The 24,223-nt window shown below is 36.3% G+C and overlaps 1 protein-coding gene across 9 annotated transcripts in view; it reads left to right on the top strand.

Moving 5' to 3' along the window:
* Positions 1-24,223, top strand: part of DMD (dystrophin) — a 2,324,635-nt gene that overhangs the window by 810,019 nt on the left and 1,490,393 nt on the right. For all 9 annotated transcript variants that reach the window (XM_045994540.1, XM_045994546.1, XM_045994545.1 and 6 more), the window contains exons 16-17: positions 4,816-4,995; positions 18,667-18,842. In XM_045994540.1, the coding sequence (XP_045850496.1) occupies positions 4,816-4,995; positions 18,667-18,842 (356 nt within the window). The remainder of the gene's footprint in view (positions 1-4,815; positions 4,996-18,666; positions 18,843-24,223) is intronic.

The raw sequence follows: 24,223 nt of genomic DNA, 5'->3' as shown, positions 1-24,223 counted from the left end.
AGCTATTTCAGAACTCCTCATATCATGTGATTCCTTGACAAAAAAAGAATTGCAATTGAGAAGTATCATTTAGAATGATCATGTGCTACTATATTGACTTTTTAGTAAAAGACTTTACTAGCCTCAGGACCATGAAAATACTCTTTTAGCGAAGCCTCAATTATTTTCCAATATGATTAAAATTCAAATTATGTCACCTTGCTTGTGAACAAAGTGAAAATATGTTTTGTATAAGTCTTACCATTTGATAGTTTAAGCCAATTAACAAAACCTGACAGCTGGTCTAGAATTTGAGGTAAAATTCCCCTGCTGACTCAGGCAGTGAATAAGAATTTAATGTTCATTAAAATATGTCACAATCTGAGACCCAAAACAGGTACCATCTGTCACCATTTCCTACTACATACCTAGGTATAGATACAGTGTGTTCAAACTCTCTTTTATTTATAATCAGTGTAATTTGTTTTGAAATATTATCATTAATAGCCCGTGGGATCTCCTACTTTTCATTTGAGGTAGGAACTGAGGAGTCACGTATTTCATTTCCTCTAGATCTATGCTTTTATCCAAACCATGTAGATCTATTTTTTTTTAAATTTGTGTGGTCAAAACTGACTTTTTAAAATTTGTTATAAATGATAAAAAGGAAAGGAAAGAAGAAATGATGACCCTTATGAGGTGAACTCCAAGGCTGGTAGAATCATGTAGGCTATCCTGGGAAGGCCCAAAATTAAAAGGAAGTGTGCAGCTGCTGTGCGGACTGGTGGTGTTTTGCAGGCAAGGACAGCTCTGGGAAGACTGGTGATCCATGAGCTGATGGTGTGCAGGGGATACGTGGGTACTATGGGGTTGAGGACGGTCTCAAGTAGCTGTGGGACAAATGGCAGGGTTGAAGTACTTATGGTAGCTCAGCAAGTCCCTATTGATAGTGCCATTGTTCCAGGACTTGATACCGTTGCCTCACCTCCTTGAAGAATTACCTCACCTTGAAGAATTCATCCAAGTAGAAACAGTGGTTCTCAAAGTGTGATCCCCATACTGGGATCTTGGTAGATCCTGGGACGCCTGAATCTAACAACACCTGGGAACTTGGTAGAAATGCAAATTCTTAGGTCTCATCCCAGACCTACTGACTCATACAACCTGGAAGTAGGGCCCAGAAATCTATTTTAGCAAGGCTTCCACGTGAATCTGATGTTCCCCCAAAGAATTCCTGGGCCTTTTGTAAGAATGTGTTTGTTTTGTGCTTTAAATTGTCTTATAACATTAACCAGATAGAACTCGTCTGTTTTGTCTTCTTGAGCAGCTTCTCTGCCTCTTGTCTCTCCTTACTACTAGCCTGGTCTTGTTTATTGACTATCTTCCTGCCTATTTTGGAGGTATGTCCAGGTGCTTGGCTTCTTCGAAAAATAAAAATACATTTCTTCTTTAAAATCCTGGCTGTCTTCTGCTCTGTGTTAAGTTTTCTAGAACTTCCTGAGTTTTCCAGAGCTGTATGGTTCTCTGGTGCTCCAAGACCTGTGATCAGTTTTTGATATGCAGAAAGACATCTATTTTATACCTGATAACAAATAACAGTTAAATCATAGTCATTTAATATGGATACATAAAGTCCAATAATATGGATACATAATAGTGTTGGTAGTCAAGGTAGATGGGAGAAGGTAATTCATTACTATGATTTGATGCTGTCATGGGTTTCCTGTACTCTCCTTCTGTTAGCTGTGGTAGGAGAATCTTTCAGGTAGTGCGGATCATGAAGAGAGAGAGAGCAAGCCAACAAGAGGAAACATTCCCCTAACAAGAGGAAACAAACTGAATCACTCACCTGCCACTACCATTTTGGAAAAGGCAGATCTAAAATTTACTAGCTGGAAGCACTGCTTGGTACACTGTTCTTGTCATACAGGTTTAGGTAAAAATATACTGATTCAGCAATTCTACAATGTCATTACAATAATGCTCTTACTGTACCTTGAGTCCGTTATCCCTAATGTTATTCTTTAAGGGTGATTTGACTCTCCCCCCACCCTTTTTTTCTCTGTTGCTCACCAAGTGCTTCTGCATTTGGCTTAATTTTAACACAGATGTCTTAGTTTCATTTGCTGCTAAATCTCTTTGGTTATCCAATTAGTTTTATAGATCATCTAAGAAAAACTGTTTAGGTAACATGAAATTACCCATAAATTTCAAACATAGATTCTTTCCTCTTCTTCAAACATAACTCTCAGATCCTTGTTCTAAAATGTTTCCAAAGCATTACACATTTAGCTTAAACAATGGTGCACCCCTGAGCCTTATACATATAGCTATTTAAAGTAGCTCCTTAAGCCCTGAGAAAGTAAGCCAAAGAGGTGTGTGTGTGTGTATGCATGCATACATACATATATGTATATATACATATATATAATTTTAAATGTATTTAAAATGTCTTTAATTCTATAATAACTTTTTACAAAAAAAAAACAAAAAACAAAAACAAAAAAAAACACGGAAATGACTTGCAACAAAACAAACACATGCCAAAAGTTAAAAGAAGAAAAATGAGACACCATGAAGGAATTGGAGGAATCTACAAATTTAAATTTAGGTCCCAGCTCTAGCCAGGGACCTCAACTATTGTTTTACTACTAGTCCAAGTGTGCATTTAAATTTAATGGAGAGCGAGCATGTGAATTAAAGAAACAAAATCAACATACAAAACCAATGTATTACTAAGTTCCCACATTGAAAGTTTATTTTGGTATGAATTCTACTTTTAAATCTTTTTTTTTTAAATTTTTTTTATTTGTTTATTTACAGCATAACAGTGTTCATTGTTTTGGCATCACACCCAGTGCTCCATGCAGTACGTGCCCTCCCTATTACCCACCACCTGGTTCCTCAACCTCCCACCACCACCCCCCCCGCCCCTTCAAAATCCTCTGGTTGTTTTTCAGAGTCCATAGTCTCTCTTGGTTCATCTCCCCTTCCAGTTTCCCTCAACTCCCTCTCCTCTCCATCTCCCCATGTCCTCCATGTTCTTTGTTATGCTCCACAAATAAGTGAGACCATATGATACTTGACTCTCTCTGCTTGACTTATTTCGCTCAGCATAATCTCTTCCAGTCCCATCCATGTTGCTACAAAAGTTGGGTATTCATCCTTTCTGATGGAGGCATAATACTCCATTGTGTATATGTACCACATCTTCCTTATCCATTCAATCCGTTGAAGGGCATATTGGTTCCTTCCACAGTTTGGTGACAGTAGCCATTGCTGCAATAAACATTGGGGTACAGATGGCCCTTCTTTTCACTACATCTGTATCTTTGGGGTAAATACCCAGCAGTGCAATTGCAGGGTCATAGGGAAGCTCTATTCTACTTTTAAATCTTGACTCATATTTTGATTTATTGCAAAAGTGAGAAGAAAATAGTGGGAAAAAACCCTGTAGTTGTTGAGGAAAAATAGGAAAGAACTTCACAACTAGCTTTTGTATCTTATAAACGGCATGCACTGGGGCACCTGGGTAGCTCAATCCGTTAAGCATATGCCTTCAGCTCAGGTCATAGCCCCAGGGTCCTGGAATTGAACCCCACCAGGACTTCCTGTTTTGCAGGAAGCCTGCTTCTCCCTCACTCCCCCTGCTTGTGTTCCAGCTCTCGCTATCTCTCTCTCTGTCAAATAAATAAATAAAACATTTTCAAAAATAAATTAAAAAAATAAATAGAAAGAAAGGAAAACAGCATGCACTGAGAATCCAGTGTAAAGTACACAAGGTAAAGCAGATTCTGAATAAAGAATGAGCTAATTGAAAGAGACACCAGGGCCTTCTGCAGCTTGGAGCTGTCAGTGCAGTTGGCATGCTCACGTTGGCCAACGTGAGCTACATAGAGTATCCTTTGTGGGGAGGGTATTGATTTCTTTGTGTGTATGACACTTCAGTTCATGAGCAATCGGTACATCTGTTTCATGATAATTTTTCTGCCATGTGTAATATTAGTTGTTCCTAAATTTGCATTTGTTTTGGAAAGAAGGTCTCACTATTCAGTTTACATTTATTGTACTTCCTACTGCCAGAAACAGGGGATTGTAAAGGGATTGTAAAATAATTTTCTCCTCTCTTTATTCTTATTCTGTGTTTACAGGTTAAGTCAGGGACTAGTATTTGGGAGCTGAAAATTGGATTTTCCAAAGTGCAGGGTAACCTTAATGGATAAGATGAAATAAGTTGTCCTTATCTCCTGATTTCATACATGCCACTTTGTTTATTCATTCCGTAGCGACCAGAGGGTATGTGTAACCCCTCATAACTCACAGGAACTTTGGAAAAATGAATGTTGTAAAAATTACTCCATAAAACACGTATGTATTTAGAAAACATGCGAAGTGATGCCAAAGGATTTGTGTCACACTCAACTACTTAGTTCTATTACTTAATGGGCTTTAAAATTAGCTTTAGAAGATAATTACTCAGATAGCCAAATGTTAATTGAATAATAGATGCTAAAAAAATTGAAAAGTCAGTAAACTGCCCTTTGAGCAACACTACTTTTTTACTTCGAAGTTCCTTAAATATTTTTAAGTAGCTCTTAAGTTTCACTACTAGGTGTTTATCCTACATCTGACTTTCTATTTTTTTTCCTTCAAGCTTCTTGGGAAGAATATTTGGATTACAATTTTCTACTTATATACTTATGGGCCCTTGATCCTTTGCAGGCATGATTACAGTCTTATCTATGCAAATGAGGAAATACATACAAAAACGATTTAACTATAATGTTTTAGAAAATGTAACCCAGGATTATTACGTATTCTTTCCGATTTTAACAGGCCTTAAAAACAGATCTGGAAAAGAAGAAGCAAACCATGGACAAACTCTGCTCACTAAACCAGGATCTTCTTTCGGCACTGAAAAACACATTGGTAGCCCAAAAGATGGAAGCGTGGCTAGACAACTTTGCCCAGCGCTGGGATAATTTAGTCCAAAAGCTTGAAAAAAGTTCAGCACAGGTTAGTGATACTAATTACCCTGTAATAAATAATCCTTGAGATTTTTAAAATTTTCATTAAGAGCACTGTTATAATCCTACAAAAGATATTACTGGACTGGTCCTTGCCAAGTATTCAGTTGAATAATAACATGGGTCTCTTGGTTGTCTTGGTATTGGAGAATGTGGGGGAGGTGAAGGGCTGAGTACTAAATGACTGAACTTGTTACTGTCTGAGAGTGCAGTCCCTTCCTGTTCAGTGGGAATGAGGACGGGAGTGACTTAGAGTGATTGGACCAAGTGCTCCGGGACTATGTCTCACAACCTAATCCCAAATCTTAGATTTCTAGGAACTGGAGGGTTATTCATTGATCCCTACATTTTACATATGAGAAGAATGAAACTTAGGATGGAAAAATGAATTGTCCAAGTGAAGTTAGTAATAGGAACACGGTTAGGGCTTAGGTCCTTTCATTTCACGGAAGACCTTGTTCTGTTATTTCAAGTAAGGATCTAATCACTGGGTGTTCTTTCTGCCACAGACAGCTGATTCATAACACAAACACATAGACCGTGGATTAGGAAAGCCTCTGTGTTTCATTTGTAGTGTCATAATGTGGTTTTATGTTAAGCATTTTATAAGTTTTTGTAATTTAAAGAAAATGGTGTGATTTTAAAGTAGAAGCTTTTATTATCTGATATTATTAGATGGTGAAATCATGGGTCATCATTCAAAATATTAACGTTATACATAATAGTATTTAACATATTAAGCTACATTATTTTCCATTATAGAAACTAACCTTTACTAATCAGCCACAATCCATGGCTCAGCGCACCATGCATACATCTGTATTAAAGCAATGACCACATTCAGTAGCTTAGGCAGTTATTGCCTTTGTTATCAGACAGTTCAGGGAATTGTCTTCTTGACACTTGACATCTGATAAGTAGCACTTAGGAAATGTTTGTTGAAAGATGCAATGAAGTTTAAAGGATTGCTTCCAAAAATATAATTTAAGAAAATAGGATCAGGCAACATATATGATTTTCAATCACAGTCCAACCTCCCTTTTAAAATTAAATTCATACTTCAAATTTTAAAATTTTGAAGGAATATAAATTGTAATCATTTCCTATGCAGTCATTGGACATTAATAAAAATTGTTTGTTTTCCATTGAATATATTTTTTATCAGTTACTTGATCTAATAGTGATTTTAAAACCACATCATGATTTGTCTTATTGTATATGATCAGGCCATTGTTACTTTACCTTAGCACTGGCATTTATATAATAAATTGTGAGACATTAGATACTTTGGTATCTAATTTGGTATCTAAAAGTATCTAATACTTTTCAAACCATCAATGATTATATTCCAATATGTACCCAATGGTTCCGTAGATTATTGCTGCTATAAAATGGTCACTTACCATGTTCAGAAGGCTTGGCATTGCCTTACAAAGAAAGTTATTTAGAACTGCATCCCTTTAAAAGGGTATATTTATGGAGATATAACTGTTAACAGTAGGTCATGCTTTTGTTCACTTGCATTATCATATACAGTGATTTTCAAATGTGTGTCTGCGTAATAATCACCTGGGAAACTGATTAAAATGCTTGGTCCTAGAGAATCTCATTCAGTAAACCAGTAATCTGCATGCAACATTTGATACTGTCTGCAGAACATATTTTTAAAAAACGTTGAATTAACAAGACGGTGGCATGTGTCCATCCCCACATTGTGGGTTTTTTCACAGTGCTGCCTGAAATGGGGAAAATAGAGACCTTCCTATCAATGCTATATTTAAATATACTCACTTTCTTGGAATGAGCCTACTTTCTAAGGAGCATTGTGCATATCATCTGAATGTTCCTGGTATGTTATTCTAGTTGCTTAAAAAAACAAATCCAGAAACCTTATTTTTTTAAAGATTTTATTTATTTATTTGACAGACAGATCACAAGTAGGCAGAGAGGCAGGCAAAGAGAGAGAGGAGAAAGCAGGCTCCCTGCTGAGCAGAGAGCTGGATGTGGAGCTCCATCCCAGGACCCTGAGATCATGACCTGAGCCGAAGGCAGAGGCTTAACCCACTGGGCCAGCCAGGTGCCCCAAAACCTTATTTTTAAAGGTCTAAAATTATAAGACCCAGGGCACTTACTCACCTTTCTATTTTTGAACTTTTCAAAACCTGTAATAAAACACCACTATTTCTGGTTCATATAGTTCTTTATAAAACGATGTCCAACATACAGTACAACATGTATCCACTGTATTTGCCCATTGGGATGTGATGAGGATAAAATAAAGTCATAGACGTGAAGGCACTTTGGGGGGAAAAAAACACTCTGGTGCTCTTGAAATACAGGGCATACTGTTTAGTGAGTCTGGAGGACTTGTAGTTCAGTATCATTTTTTAAATCTTTATTTTCAAACATTTATGCACTACTATACCAGATTAGAAGGAGGTACGTATAGACTTGTATTAGGCAAGTTGTTTTTTAGAACCGCAAGCTTCAGCTTTTCTACAGTTTGTATTTCAGGTTTTGCTCATTGCTCCTTTTTCCCCCCAAAAGGAACTATCATAGGCCCAATGCAAATCATTACTGGGCTGCGTTGGGACTCTTAGATAAAAATGAAGCTACCCGAGGACAGAGTAATGAAAAGGATATAGATTAAACCATGAAATAGTATCTTATAACTGAAAAAGCCCTCGATTTTCTTTCTTAAATGTAAAATTGAATTCAACCAAAATTACATGGGAAGGAGTCCAAGAATGTTGAAGGCAAAGTTGTGACTTTGAAGAACAAAGCTCTCTTGTATGCACACTCTGGAATGTCTGCGGGGACAGGGACAGGGCTTGTGAGAATCCGTCCCATTAATGATATGATATTGTTATTTCCTAAAAATCCTTTTAAATATGATTGGTTTAAAAATGAGCAAAATCTGATCATGGTTAAAATCCAGTAGGATATAGGAATTGTGACCGAGATGACAAGGCATCCGATTGTGCTCATATAAAGAACACTGTGTGCCCGAATTCTTGACTGCTGGTCAGTTCAAAGCTTTGAGGGATTTTGACCTTTTGAAAGAGTAGCATGGCAAGAGATCAAAATATGGGAAAAAAATCAGCTATGAGGCTCTTCTCTTGCATTTTAAAGTCAAAGTTGACTTGAATAATACCTGGACACAAGCTGAGGATGCTTAAGTTAATGAGAAGGCAATGTAAGAAAATAGAAATATTTTCTGTTTCCAGAAGTTAGGAAGAATAAACCTTGCTATTATGGATGCTTAAGATGAGAAAAGAGAACAGAGCTAATATACTCTGGCTTGACTTACTTAAAAACTCAAATGACCCTCTGTGTCCTCTAAAATTTTTTTATAAATATGCTTGTTGAAATTTACACAGTTATTTTCTTCTAGATGCTTGTGACCCCAATGAACATATTTTTATCTTGGTTATAATTAGGAAATGTAGTCAGAAATTCATTATAGATAATACTTTAAACTTACACATAATTTTAGTGATTTGAACCAATCTTTTCCCCTACTTTTAAATATTTTTATTATGTTATGTTAGGGTCTTTTTCCCCATTTAAGTGAAATCATATATACTATGGAAAGGGCATAAAATTCATGTGCTTTATAATTCATTATGGTATTTTATGTTAAACTTGGCCTTAGGTGTTTAAATGTAAAAATATATCTATCAGATAAGTCCAAATGTTCTATAGTTTTGTCATTGTTTAGTAGAGTAAATTATTTTCTTTGCCAGGAGTAAGGGACATTTTATGGCACATGTAAGTTTATACATCTCATTCCCATTTCCTGAATATTTTATTATGTTTCTCTTGATGATTTTTGCAATGTTCTGAACTATAAGCCCAGATAGCTTAAAGCTAAAATTAACGTGCCCAGAATCCTCCTCTCTTTGAACATGAGAGTACATGTCTATATTGTATATTTCTCTAACTATAGTCACAGATTCTGAAGGAGAGAAAGTGATCATTACATATGTATTTATCTATTCTATATCATTGATGTCCTACTGAGAATTTTTAAACTCTTGCCAGACATGGTTATAATGTAAAATGTGGCTGAAGATAATAAGCCAGTATGTTTAGTAATACCAGAAATGCAAATACAGAGATGCAGAGGTAGTAAGATGAACATTTCTTTATTTGCCTTTCAAGCAATGTTTCAAGCAGACTCCCTACTAAGCGTGGAGTCAAATGTGGAGCTTGATCCCAGGACCCTGAGATCATGACCTGAGCTGAAACCCAAGAGTCAGACGCTTAACTGAGTTACCCAGGCATCCTTGCCAATGATTTTAATTAAAAATACTCATAGGCCTTTCCATTGATAACCCTTTTCATTTGTTCCTGAAAGTTCTCTAAGCCTAATCAGCCTGATGCTAATTTTTAAAAAATGGTTTTACAAAGCCTAGAATTAAAATAAAATCCCTTGACTTATTTTAGGTTTCTGTCTTGTTCAAGGACTGTCTAAATTCATGGACTAACCATCTTGAATTTTAGAGCACCTTTTAGTTAATAGCTTAAGTTAAAGGTTTTATTAGAAAATTTCCAAGTTATAGCTCAAATAAATTTTTATATTAACTGTATCCTTTTCCTACCTCCAAGTAAAGTAGATGTTTGAGAATAGGCCTTGTATATCACCCTAATAGTTTTTATGTTATAAATTCATTATCTACAACAACATAAAATGTTGTAGGGATTGAAAATTTAAGAGACAATAAGTATTGGACACTCTCATTCCTTTTTTATAAAATGGAAGGTCTGGCCTGGGGAGATCTCCATATTGTACCTCCAGTTCTAAATGCCTGTGATATGTTTCTCTTTGCCTGAAATTTTATATAAAACTCTGGAGTGATCCATGAAGAGAGATTCCAACTCTTTCTGCTATATCAATCTCAGAGTCAGCTGGAAGATGATAATGAAAACAAAATTCTCTTCCTGTAAAAATAAGACTTCTGAAATGTGTACATTTAACTCATCATGAATACCCTGTATTTAAAATATGCTGAAGATAGAATACTCAGCATCTATGTGATGCATCTATTCTCTACTGAAAATAAACAAAATAACACATAAAGAAAAATACACATTTTCCCTCAAAGTACACTTGATCATCTGCATCCCTAGTTAAAGAATGTGTTTCATTACTTCATGTCAGACAGTGTGTAGCGGAAGGTCAAGTGCATCAGAATAAATAAATGTCATTGGTTCCTCAATTTTTACAGATGCAGTTAGTTAACACAGTCACTCAAAATCTGTCTTTAATATGAATCCTGAAGCCAACATGAATCTCTTCTTTTTTGGCAATAGGTATGAAAGATAATATGAAGTGAGGGACAAAATACCTGAAACTGGACAGATAGCTTTATAGAATAAACCTTTTTAATTTTTATATAATATTTTATTTCAAATGGGAGAATTACGTCTATTTTAATGTCTTTTGTATATGGACTTTAAATGTGTTCACGATTCCAATGTTGTTCTCTTTTCAAGAAAGTTATATTGCCTTATGATTGGTATCAAAACCAGATAGTAATTAATAATGAAATTTAGTTATCAAGCCACTCCCATGAAATTTAACGCTCATGTATGCTTCGCTCAGCTATGATAATTCCTCTGCCCTTGGTCATGGGATAGAGTATTTTATAGCCTTTTGATTAATCACCCACCTTCCTTTGTGCGCACTTGATCTTTTGCCCCAGGTTTCTCATAAAGTTCAATGTATAAATTCTTTCTGTTGCTTAGAGTTGTAAATCCATACACCATCAGATATTTGAGCCTTGTGCTACTGTGCCTGTGGAGATGGTTTTAAGCCTGGCTACCAGTTATCAGCTAAAGCTGTTGCTATGATTATGCAGTATATTTTAAAATGTAGAACCACAATTCTTCCATACCCATTAAAAGTCAATTGATCACTCTAAAGTTATATATAAAAATGACACAACATAAACCTCTGATGCACAATTGTCAACCTGAATAGATTGTTTTAAAAATTCAGGTGTATACCATTTGCACTGATATAAATAGAACTGGAAGGGATTATAGTAGGTGAAGTAAGTCAGGCAGAGAAAGACAATTATCATATGGTTTCACTTATATGTGGAACATAAGCAATAGCACAGAGGACCATAGGGAAGGGAGGAAAATCAAAAGGAGGAGAAATCAGAGAGGGAGATGAACCATGAGAGACCATGGAAACTGGGAAACAATCTGAGGGTTTCAAAGGGGAGGGCGCTGGGGGGAGGGGATAACAGGGTGATAAGTATTGAGGGCACGTGGTGTTATGCTTAACTAATGAATCCTTGAACACTACATCAAAAACTGATTATGTACTATACAGTGGCTAACTGAACATAAAAAAATTCAGGTATATTTAATTTGATTGATTTTTTTCCCAATTTTAATTAGAATTTATCAGGAGCTGAAGGGCATTAAAAAGTTGTCATATGCCATGTTGTGCATTTTCAGTCTTCTTCTGACTTCGTATATGCATGTTTGTGTATATAAATTCACCCTCCACTTAAAAGAAATTCACCATTCAGAAATCTGAACAGGGGGCACCTGATTGGCTCAGTGGGTTAAAGCCTCTGCCTTCAGCTCAGGTCATGATCTCAGGGTCCTGGGATCGAGCCCCACATCGGGCTCTCTGCTCAGCAGGGAGCCTGCTTCCCCCTCTCTCTCTGCCTGCTTCTCTGCCTACTTGTGATCTCTGTGTGTGTGTGTGAAATAAATTTAAAAAAAAATCTGAACAGGTATAGCAACAAAGGAACACCTACTAAGAGCGGGATAAAGGAACATTGACACTTGGCTTTACATTTTTGCTCTGCCACTTACAAGTTGTATCTGCCCTAAAATTTTTCTTCTCATCTATAAAATGGGAATAGTCATACTATTTACTCTTTGGTCCATGAGGTAATAGCAGCTACCACTTAATAAGCCTGGATTGCATGTACTATTCTAAGCATTTTAAGTAAGATAATGAATGTAAAACACTTAGCATAAATGCTGGGGACATGCAAAGAGCTTTGTAATTGGTCGGTATTCTTACACACATTATTATTCTTATAATAATGAAATTGATAAAGTAGGTAACTGATTCTTCATAGCTCGAATCTCTTTTAGTAAATCTCTTTAAATATTCAAATAGTAGAATATCTCACACTGCAATAAGTAGAAATCTGTAACCCCAAAAAACTTATAAAGGCAAGGATAGTTAAATAATTATTTGGAAAAATAAAAGATGCAGTTAAGAATATAACCACCCTTGACCCTTCAAAACCCTCAGGTCAAGGGTGGGAGGTTGGGGGAACAGGTGGTGGGTAATGGGGAGGGCACGTTTTGCATGGAGCACTGGGTGTTGTGCAAAAAGAATGAATACTGTTACGCTGAAAAAATAAATAAAATGGAAAAAAAAGGGTTAAAATAAAAAGTAGAATAGAGATGGGAGAAGGAAACTGGGTTTTATGCCTCAAAAAAAAAAAAAAAAAGAATATAACAAAAAAAAAAAAAAAGAATATAACCAAAATAAAAGAAAAAGAACCAGCAACCACAAAGTTAATTCAAAATGTAAGAGCTGGGGGTAAAGATAGCTAGTCAAACCTGTTAAACCAGAGACAGTGGTTGATGTGTTTCCTTTCATTGTATGCCTTTTTATAATCTTTAAACGGGCTTGAATGTACATGTATTTCCTTTTCGAAATATGCGTTTTCAATAAATGGAAGAGAAGATGACAAGAAAGAATTCTATTGAGAGTAGTTTGATTTCTCCGTAACTACCAAAATCATATAATCTTATTATGCAATAAGATTTATACTCTAGAACTATCAAGAGAATGAGCAAATGCTCTTCCAGTTTTTCCCACAATGAAAAAATTTAACTTTTGGAAGCTAATATAGGTGACCATATGAATAAGAAGGTTCAGTAGAGAAAAAAATTTAAATTTTCTATGAAGGGGCGCCTGGGTGGCTCAGTCATTAGGCATCTGCCTTTGGCTCAGGTCATGATTACCAGGTCCTGAGATCAAGCCCCGCTTTGAGCTCTCTGGCGCAGGAAGCCTGCTTCTCCCTCTCCCATTCCCCCTTCTTGTTGTGTTCCCTCTCTCGCTGTCTCCCTCTCTGCCAAATAAATAAAAATCTTAAAAAAAATGAATTTTCTATAAACATTTAGAAAAGATAATGATTATTACTAATATGCACCGAGAAAGCTTTTTTTTTTTTTTTTGTATTCAGACATTACATCATTTAGTTCTTGAAACTAAGTTTTGGCTATATAATTTGTGGGGACCAGTACAAAATGAAAATGCAGGGCTTGTTGTTCATATTACTAAGGATATCAAGAGTGTGAAAACAGAGCCTGAAACCAAGTATGGGGTTCTTTGAGGGAGGGGACTTGGGTGACTACCTAAGTTGCACTACGTAAGAAGCCAGCCCTGTTTGCAACACCCTCCGGAGAGGTGCATTATGATTTCCATTTTACCTACAAAGAAATGAAATCAAAGCTCTGAGAGACAAATGAACCTACCCTAAATGCTACCGTACGTGAACTTTGGACCTGGGGTTTGAGAATTGCGGAGACTGACTCAAAGACTCCCACTTTTAATCACTGTAAGAAATCTAAACAAACTGTTTTCCAGTTTTACTGGATGGTTAACTGACAGATCAAGGGAATAGTATTTAAAAACAAATGTATTTTATTTTCATGAAAACACTTGAGAGTCATTTCCATTATACTGATAATTAAAATGGAAGTGGGTGGGGATGGGTGAAATAAGTAAAGGAAGTTAAGAGTACATCCATATTGATGAGCACTAGGAGATGTGTAGAATTCTTGAATCATTTTATTATACATCTGAAATTAATATAACACTGTATGTTAATTACACTTGAGTAAGTAACAATGGGGAAGGTGACTGAATGAGGGTTTAGTTGGGTGGACTCAAAGTTTGTCGAGTATCTCTCAAACTATGTTATATTCTAATTTTGACCCTGCTCCACTGAACATTTTAATGGAGGCATTAAGTCATTCTTAGTAGATTTTCAGCTGTCCTAATGTTCAGTTATTTTAATATATTTCGATGACATACTTCCATAGTTCTAAAGATACATAGGTATGATAGACCTAAAACAACAATTTAAACAGAAAAATTCTGGAAGTTTTCTCTGCCTGGAAATGCAATATTTTGCAGAAAATGTTTTGTTATAGAAAGTTGGAAAATAGAAAGAATACAGAAATATATAGTCTATAGTAGAAATTATCTGTGCTTTACCTGCCAAAAAATAACCACTGTTTTTGTTGTTTACTCCGTACTATAATGTAAGTATTTTCCAGTGACATTGAAAATGTTTGAAACATGTACAATAACTCTGTCACATGCATGTACTGTAATTTATTTAAGCCAAGTACCTGCTGATATTAGGTTGTTTCCAACAATTTTCCATTATACCTTATCCTGTGAACAGGGATAAGTGTTATATGCAGCCTGTAGCATTAGCATTTAAATGTGAGGATACTGGCTGAGGGAAATTTGTTATTGTAACGTTTAGAAAGAAACTGCCTTGATTACTATATGTTCAGTGCAGGTGACCATTTTTGCATACTTATAATTTTCATGTAGCACTCACTTTGTCTCACAATTATCTGTGTGTTTGTCACCTTCCCTACTATACTGTAAGCTCTCTCAAAATCAAGATTCCATTTTATTCATTTCTGTGTGTTCCGTAGTGATACATATATAACGTAGGCTGAAATTTAATTAAAACATGATTCAGCTGCTGAGTAACTCATACAATTTTAGATTGCTTTAATTAAATATGATGTCCAAAGTCTGGAAACCTAGGTTTTGGAGCACCAAAATCAGATTAAATCTAACTCTAGCAAACACCTGGTATTTTAAAACTTGGAAATAAGATTTGTCAGAGTCGTGATTTCAACCTTCAGGTCTTTAAGACTGTTGGATGGAAACAATACTCGGTTTACTCTGTGTTGGTTCAGGATTCAAAACAAACTTTAAATGAACCAAGTCAAAATAAGGGAGGCTTCTACTACCTATAAAAACTTTGCCAATGGGAAGATTGGCTGCCATATTCTGGAAGGAGTTATCTGCTTCTGGGAGTAGTAAATCCTATAGCAAGTGGAAGGTTATACTAAATGACCTCCACAATCCCTTCTTGTCTGTATTTCTAATGATTCTAACACATAATTAAGTGTTTACAGCCAATAACTAAAAGCCATAGGGAAATTTAGTACATGGCCATTTGGTTTTTATTCTGGTTATATGGAATAGCTATTGAAAGTATTCATTTGTTATATATAACAAATTTTATCCTGTGGTTACAGGGTCAATGAACAGTTGTTGTTGTTTTTTTCCATTCTTCTATCCCAAAGGAAATGAAGGAGTATTTTCAATTATAGTACAGTAATGACTATAGTGTTGAACAATTACAGATTTATGTCTTACTGTTATTTTATTAAAAATGATTGCTTTTTCTCAGAAGGTTTGCTATATTTCTAAGTTCCTTTTTGTAGTATATGAGCTTGCCATTTCTCCTTACCTTACTCTTGATGGGCCCATCTACCCAATTTTGTAAGTATCAATGAGAAAATATTTTAATACTACAGAAATTAACTTCACAGCCAAATATCCAGTAGCACACATGTTTCATAACATTCGATACAACTGTGAATAATAAGTTTGCATTTTCATAATTTCTGCCTTCTGGTGCCTCCACATACAAAATTAGAAAATTTCCCCCTGAACTGTATTCTCTTCAAACCATCTTCATATGCAAAAAATTTGCTTATGGTTAAGAAATACTACTCTGATAAAATTAAATGCTCTTAGAATCCTCCTTAAAAATGACATTTTTTTTAAATTAACTTAGTTTCATCAAGTAATGATCATTTTGGCTTAAGGATGATTAGGTTTGATCTTCTATTTTAAGCATTTTTTTAACAACTGTGTTACTTTCTGCCTTCATTTTGTTGTAATTTGTCAATGGACTCTATAATTATTGTTTGAAGCACAATGATGGATTCTAAATAATGAATCTATGGAGAGCTTAAAGAAGATAAAACTGGTCTTGACACAGGCAGAAACCCAGTAACCTGTTAATGTCCTTTAAAAAAACTATTTAGGCTACCAAAATAGAAGTCTCTAAGGCCTTGACATATGTAAGGGTAGCACATCTAAAATGTATTTGTCAAAAGCAATTTTTACACAAGGCATTGTGACAAAAGATTTCATTACTCCCCTGTCAAATTGCCTCTTTGGAAGTTGCAATAAGAAGATCCTGAGGCTTCTCTGATTTCCTCCCATTGAAGGAATCAGTCATGTATGAGCCATGGAGGTTAACCCAAACCCTTTTCGTATTTCTTTTTTTTTTAAGGATTTTATTTATTTATTTGACAGAGAGAGATCACAAGGAGGCAGAGAGGCAGGCAGAGAGAGAGGGGGAACCAGGCTCCCTGCCGAGCAGAGAGCCTGATGCTGGGCTCCATCCCAGGACTCCGAGATCATGACCTGAGCCCAAGGCAGACTGCGGCTTAACCCCCTGAGCCACCCAGGCGCCCCACCCTTTCCATATTTCTTTGCAAGATCAGGAAAGTCAGTCAAAGTAATCTTGACTTCAACCAGATCCCTGGCTTTGTGCATATCAAGTAACTATACGTGAATCTAATGCCGGCCTATTTTGGTCTCTTTGTATATAGGTCTTCCAAATGATTTGGATATTAAAAGTGTAATAATGATCAATATCCCAGCAGGTAACTGTTCAGTTCTAATAACAGAAGGGCTGTGGGACAGAGAGTTGATGGTTGAGGAAGGAAGGGAGGGTGTCTCGCTATTATATAGCTAGTCTGGTAATACCCATTTACTGAGGTGATAGCCGCTCATGATTTGGGTCATACACCGTATTATTCCAAGGAGTGATTAGAAGTGCTTAAAAGGTAATTTTTAAAAGTATGAGCACATTTATTCTTCTCCTATCCCCCTAACCCCCTATGTTGCTTCTCCATGTCCTCATATCAGGGAGATCATATGATAGTTGTCTTTCTCCGATTGACTTATTTCACTAAGCATGATACCCTCTAGTTCCATCCACGTCGTCGCAAATGGCAAGATTTCATTTCTTTTGATGGCTGCATAGTATTCCATTGTGTATATATACCACATCTTTTTTATCCATTCATCTGTTGATGGACATCTAGGTTCTTTCCATAGTTTGGCTATTGTAGACATTGCTGCTATAAACATTCGGGTACACGTGCCCCTTCGGATCACTATGTTTGTATCTTTAGGGTAAATACAAGATGGGATTGGGAGGGAAACAAACCATAAATGACTCTTAATCTCACAAAACAAACTGGGGGTTGCTGGGGGGAGGTGGGATTGGGAGATGGGGAGGGGGCTATGGACATTGGGGAGGGTATGTGCTATTGTGAGTGCTGTGAAGTGTGTAAACCTGGCGATTCACAGACCTGTACCCCTGGGGATAAAAATACATTATATGTTTATTAAAAAAAAAAATTTGGAAGGGGAGGTGAACCATAAGAGACTATGGACTCTGAAAAACAACCTGAGGGTTTTGAAGGGTCAGGGGTGGGAGGTTGGGGGAACAGGTGGTGGGTAATGGGGAGGGCACGTTTTGCATGGAGCACTGGAAAACAATGAATACTGTTATGCTGAAAAAATAAATAAAATGGAAAAAAATGTTAAAAAAAAAAGTATGAGCACAAAGTTAGTATGATTCTAACCCAGGAAGTATCTTTAATGTTAAATTTGGAGACTCAAATATTTTAACATACTCATTAGTTAAACAAGGGTGATGTGCTTTTTAGCTATTGAATAATATTCAGCTTAAATGCACTGGACTAATAGACACTTTATGTTAACATTTTATTGTAATTTTATTAATTTTTATCTTTTTAAAGATTTTATTTATTTATTTGACAGACAGAGATCACAAGCAGGCAGAGAGGCAGGCAGAGAGAGAGGGAAGCAGGCTCCCTGCTAAGCAGAGAGCCCGATGCGGGGCTCGATCCCAGGATTCTGGGATCATGACCTGAGCCGAAGGCAGAGGCTTTAACCCACTGAGCCACCCAGGTGCCCCAACATTTTGTTGTAATTTTAAAGGACATTGTACTTATTTGGTTAAAAAGTTACTTATTGTAAAGTTCAAATGATTTTGTTTGAAAATGTATGGACTATAATTACTATATCTGATTACCAAGGATGCATTCAACACGCTAATAAACATCTGTAGTCGGTCAAGGCAGTGAAATTGATGCTGTGATACCTTAGTAAAATTTACATTAACGTGGTAAACACTTTAAGCAGTATGTTTAATTAACTGTCAGAATGACACCGTAAATTTTGCTCTTTTGCCCCCGCCTTTATTTTCCATAGCTTGGCCAATAAATTGAAGAGACACTAAGTTTACTTCCAGTTTTGAAATTACTTTCCTTTGTGATTTAAGTGAACATAACTTAAGTCAGATAAAACAATTTGATTTGGGTTCAATACGGTGCTATTTTGATCTGAAGGTCAATTTACCAACAAGCAGGAACAGTTTCTCATTATTTTCCTTTGCCACTCCAAGCAGGCTTTACTGAAGTCTTTCAAGCAGTGTGTTGACCTCTGTTTCAATACTTCTTGCAGATTTCTCAGGCTGTCACCACCGCTCAGCCATCACTAACACAGACAACTGTAATGGAAACGGTAACTATGGTGACCACGAGGGAACAAATTCTGGTAAAACATGCCCAAGAGGAACTGCCACCACCACCTCCCCAAAAGAAGAGGCAGATTATTGTGGATTCTGAAATTAGGAAAAGGTGAGAGGCTCTTATTCATGGCTTTATCCTCAAACAAAAAATAATTATTAAGCAGGAAAACTCATTTATAGTTATTTAGATGGCAGTGTTTTTAACTTAAACAGTATTTCCAGAAGCCTCAGGTGCCTGTCGTGTCGGTTCAGTTAGAAAATTGTGATATAAATTTCAAAATTTGCCCAAGGAATCACCATCCCAGCAAAAACTGAATGCTCAGTGGAAATACTGTTTTCTGGATTAAAAGAAGAAACCACGTGTGATGAACTGCCATGAACTCGTTTTATCCTGAAAGTTCCTTTCTTTTTTTTTTTCTTTCCAACAGCCTACTTGTTCAGTGCCTCCTTTTGCATTAAATGTATTTCCCCCTCAGTAATGGAAAGTACATTTTCGTGAAGAAGAAGTATACCTATAATAGATGAGATCCATTCTGCTAGTTTACGAGAACATAATGTCTCAATCTGCACATCCTAAATCAGGAGTAATTACAGAATAGATTTCCTGTTCTTTGATATTTTTAAAGTCTTATCTTGAAGGTGTTAGAATTTTTAACTCATCTTTTTGTGGATATTTTCAACTAGGAGTTATAGATAAGTTAGGTATTATGTACCTCAGTGGCTATGTTAAAATGATGAGAATAAAATTTCATAAACGCAAGACCAGCATGAAAGTCATAAAAAGGTACAATTTCTTTTTCATTCCAATTATTACCATTCTAAGATTAAGAAAGAACATTAAAATCTGTCTTATGTTTCTAAGCAGCATATGTTTAGGAATGCATGGAACACTTGACATTAGAATTTATGTATACAAGGGTGTAGAAATATGAGAAGAAGACACATACTTAAAAATAGCACATCAGATGTTCTAGGCAAAGGAAAAAAACACCTAGAGAAGTTACTCAAGTATATTATTTGGGACTTTCAATACTTCTCTTTAAATCTGTGATTTATAACCTGCTCTCATAGTTACACATTCAACTGCTAGGCTTTTGTCCCTTGTTGTGTCTATGTGGCTGAGTGAATCCAGCAGACTAAATCCACCTTGCTGCCAGTTTTTGTATGGCTCATGAGCCGAGAATTATTTTTACACATTTAAATGGTTAAAAATAATCAAAAGAAGACTATTTCTTGACATGTGATAATGTATGAAATTCAGATCACAGTGTCCATAAAGGTTTTATGGAAACATAGCCACAGTCATTTATTTAGGTATCATCCAAGATTGCTTTCACATTGCAAAGGCAGGGTTGGGTAGTGGTCACAGAGACTGTCTAACCCAATAGTTTTCCAAGAATTTTCCCTTACCCTCCTAATATGTTTGAGATTGTCCTAATACAGAAATTAGCAGAGCAAGTTGATTCACGTCAGTCTCTCTCTTGGCTCCTGCCAAGCATATTCTTGGCTTGTGTTTGGGAATGTATTTGGTTAAGAAAAATGTGTTTTGCTGCTTTTTGTTTTCAGGAAAGTGTGACCAGCGGTGAAATAGTTTATCTCTTAAATTCTGTTTGCAATGAGATGACCAATGAAGAACATCAAGTATATATCACTTAAATAAAAACTTTAACACTTATTGATGTTTTTTTTTTTAATGTGCTCAGTGCTAGATTAAATGCTTTATCTGCACAGTGTGTTTATTCTTCCTAATTACCCTACTGGATAAGTATGGCTATTATTACTATTATACACAGCTACAGAGTGCCTGAGTCAGCATTTCAACTGAGGAGCCTACTACAGAACCTAGACCGGGTACTAAAATGTTTCTTCAGCAGATATATGACTAAGGTGATCTTATATCTTGGTTTCCCTGAATCCATCCCAGGTTATACCTTTTGTGACATCATAATTATATATAACACCAACTTTCACTCTCAAATATGTCCAGATTTGGACAGTACAATAACATGGATGCTTTATATAAGACTCATGATTGATAAATTTCTACTGAACAAAGAACACAAACAAGTGAACAATTAGGACAGTTCAATTCAGTAAGTCATAATTGTCTACAGGATGGAATCTGGTTAAAATGCTGCAATGGTTCAAGAAGCATTGTACAAACATGACTGTAAGCTTCATGGTAGCTAGTGTCCATCTCTTGTCCCATGTGAGAACTCCTAGCATTTAACTGTCAAGACTATAGTCTTGATAACCTATTAAATGCTCATCTTTTAAAAGTGATCTCCTTTTTCAGCTTCTGTGACACACTGCTTGTTCTGTCCCTACCACAGACTTGTTTTCTAATAAAAAGTTCTGTTGAAAATAGAACTACCCTATGACCCAGCAATTGCACTACTGGGTATTTACCCTAAAGATACAAACATAGTGATCCGAAGGGGCACGTGTACCCGAATGTTTATAGCAGCAATGTCTACAATAGCCAGACTATGGAAAGAACCTAGATGTCCATCAACAGATGAATGGATCAAGAAGATGTGGTATATATACACAATGGAATACTATGCAGCCATCAAAAGAAATGAAATCTTGCCATTTGCGACGACGTGGATGGAACTAGAGCGTATCATGCTTAGTGAAATAAGTCAATCGGAGAAAGACAACTATCATATGATCTCCCTGATATGAGGACATGGAGAAGCAACATGGGGGGGGGAGGGGGATAGGAGAAGAATAAATGAAACAAGATGGGATTGGGAGGGAGACAAACCATAAATGACTCTTAATCTCACAAAACAAACTGGGGGTTGCTGGGGGGAGGTGGGATTGGGAGAGGGGGAGCGGGCTATGGACATTGGGGAGGGGAGGCGAACCATAAGAGACTATGGACTCTGAAAAACAACCTGAGGGTTTTGAAGGGTCAGGGGTGGGAGGTTGGGGGAACAGGTGGTGGGTGATGGGGAGGGCACGTTTTGCATGGAGCACTGGGTGTTGTGCAAAAAGAATGAATACTGTTACGCTGAAAAAATTAATAAAAGGGGGAAAAAAAAAAAAAAAAAAAAAAAAAAAAAAAAAAAAAAAAAAAGTTCTGAGACATTTTACCTAATCATGGTAGTATCTCATAAATTCATGGTTTTAGCCTCTTTCAATTTCTTTATTCAAATTGCTTCCTTACATTGATTCAAGTCTGGCCATAAGTAAAAGACTCCCAGATCATACTTAGAGCTCCATATCTGACACTCTCCCTTAAATTTTATGTTTATTTCTTTGAAACTATTTTCTTCTACTTGTGCATCTAATCGGTGCTTCAGGTTTTTTTTTTTTTTAATCAAATCAAATGTTGCCTCCATTTAACCACACCTAGTTACTCATACGCTGTAGAGGTATTTTACTTATTATAATTTTTTGTCTGCACATCTAAAGGAGGGGCAAATATTGGAGAAAGCCTGGATTTTGGAATCAGAAATACTCAAGTTTGAAACCTGCCTGTTTTAACTACTGGCTTGTGATCCCAGGCAAACTGCCTAATTCCTGTACCTCAAATTCACTATCCTCCCATTGTAAAATACTAACTGTGAGGATTAAGTAGGAAGCATTTGCTACAGTGCCTGTAAGGTGAGAAGAATTCAGGAAATACTATAGCTGTTATTCTTGTTGTTTGGTTGTGGTGGACATGGCAGGACTTGTGGTAGGCATGGAGGAGGTGATAGACATGGCGGAGGTGGTGATGGAGACAGTGGTGGAGACAGTGTCTGGAGACAGAGACAGTGGTGGTCCAGGTGGTGATGGTGGTAGAAGTGGCAGCGGTGCTGGGGGAGGGGGTGGAAACGGTGATCATGTGCCATTAGTGAAAAAAGATTCCATTGATAAAAACATCATCTCGAAGTTAAAGAATGTAACAAAAAATTGCCTTCTCAGCTTCCTCTTCAAAACAGAATTTACCACCTGACTTCTCTATTTCTGTATATCTGTGATCTCTTACCTTGCCCCTTATTTATTACTGTTGCATTATATTATTGGGCATGTGACCATTTCTGCCATTTCCCTCCCAATCATTCTAACTAGCAACTCCATAACTAAGTCATATAACTCGATGTGGTGAGATTTGGCCCCTTTCTGATTAATCTACCTCAAATTAATATATCTAAAATGTGGCATTAAAAATATTTATTTATTTGAGAGAGAGAGTGCAAGAGCATGCATGAGCATGAGCCAGGGGGGAGGAGCAGAGGGAGAGGGAGAGGGAGAAGCAGACTCCATGCTGAGCTGGGAGCCCCACATGGGGCTTGATTCCAGGACCTTGAGATCATGACCTTAGCTGAAGGCATAGAAGTAACCCAGTGAGCCCTAAAATGGGGCTTTTAGGCTGATCCTTCAGACCTGAGAGCCTTGTAACTCCAGTTGCCTCCCAAATAAAGCATAAATAACTTCTGAAGATATTCAATATTATTGTCCCAGCAATTTTATTTATAGCTTCCCCAGAGTCTTTCCACCCCAGCTGGTAAATTCCATTACATTCTTTATTTTTTTTAAGATTTATTTATTTTAGAAAGAAAGAATGTGTGCACAAGTCGGGGGAGGGGCAGAGAGAAAGAGCAAGAGAGAGAATTCCCAAGCTGACCCTCCATTGATGGTGGATCCTGACACAGGCTCCATTCCAGGACTCAGATCCTGACCTGAGCCCAAATGAAAAGTCAGCTGCTCAACCGACTGAGCTACCCAGGCACCTTTACATTACATTCTTTTGCTATATGCCTTAATGTCACCTACATAAATTTTTCTCATCACCAATTACAACAAAGAAGTCCTGTTACTAGTCTTCTGTATGCTTTACATGGATTCCATATATGTTATGGCATATAATAATCAATGACTATTTTTTTTGCCTTTGTAAGTGTTAATTTTCCTTTTTTATATAAATTCAATTAGCTAAACCATAGTACATTAGTTTTTTTTTTTGGAGGGGGTTGTTTTGTTTATTTATTTATTTATTTAATGAAAGAATGAATAATGCAGTTCAATTAATTGAGATAAATAAAATTTTATATTCCAATCTTTGCACTTCAGAATTTTACCTAGTTCTTTATGGACTTGTTCTTAATAAGAAGCAAATGGGCATTCTAATAATCTTTAGTAATTCTTTCTTTACCCGAAAAGATATAATTTTTGGCTCAAAACTATTAAGGGATTTAAAATTCAGCTTTGTACCACACCAGTTTTTTAAATATCTAAGATGTTTAGTTCATTCCTTAATAATTATACAGTTTCTACTTTTGTTGTATTTACTGCATAAATTGTCCTCCTTATACTAAGATACACAAAAGTGCTAATGATCTTGGGTCAGAGGGTAATTATTTTTAATAGTAATTTATCCCTGCAGTTCAGTGATATTGTTTTACATATAGTAATTATCAGAGTATGGAATTCAGAGTATGTTAAAACTAGATCTATTATACCTAGTTAATTGGAATTTATTGAGGAGATTATTTC

This window comes from Meles meles, chromosome X (genome assembly GCF_922984935.1).
Source record: "Meles meles chromosome X, mMelMel3.1 paternal haplotype, whole genome shotgun sequence".
Taxonomy (NCBI): Eukaryota; Metazoa; Chordata; class Mammalia; order Carnivora; family Mustelidae; genus Meles; species Meles meles.
The sequence above is the reverse complement of the archived record's forward strand: the minus strand, read 5'-3'. Positions and strand labels throughout refer to the sequence as shown.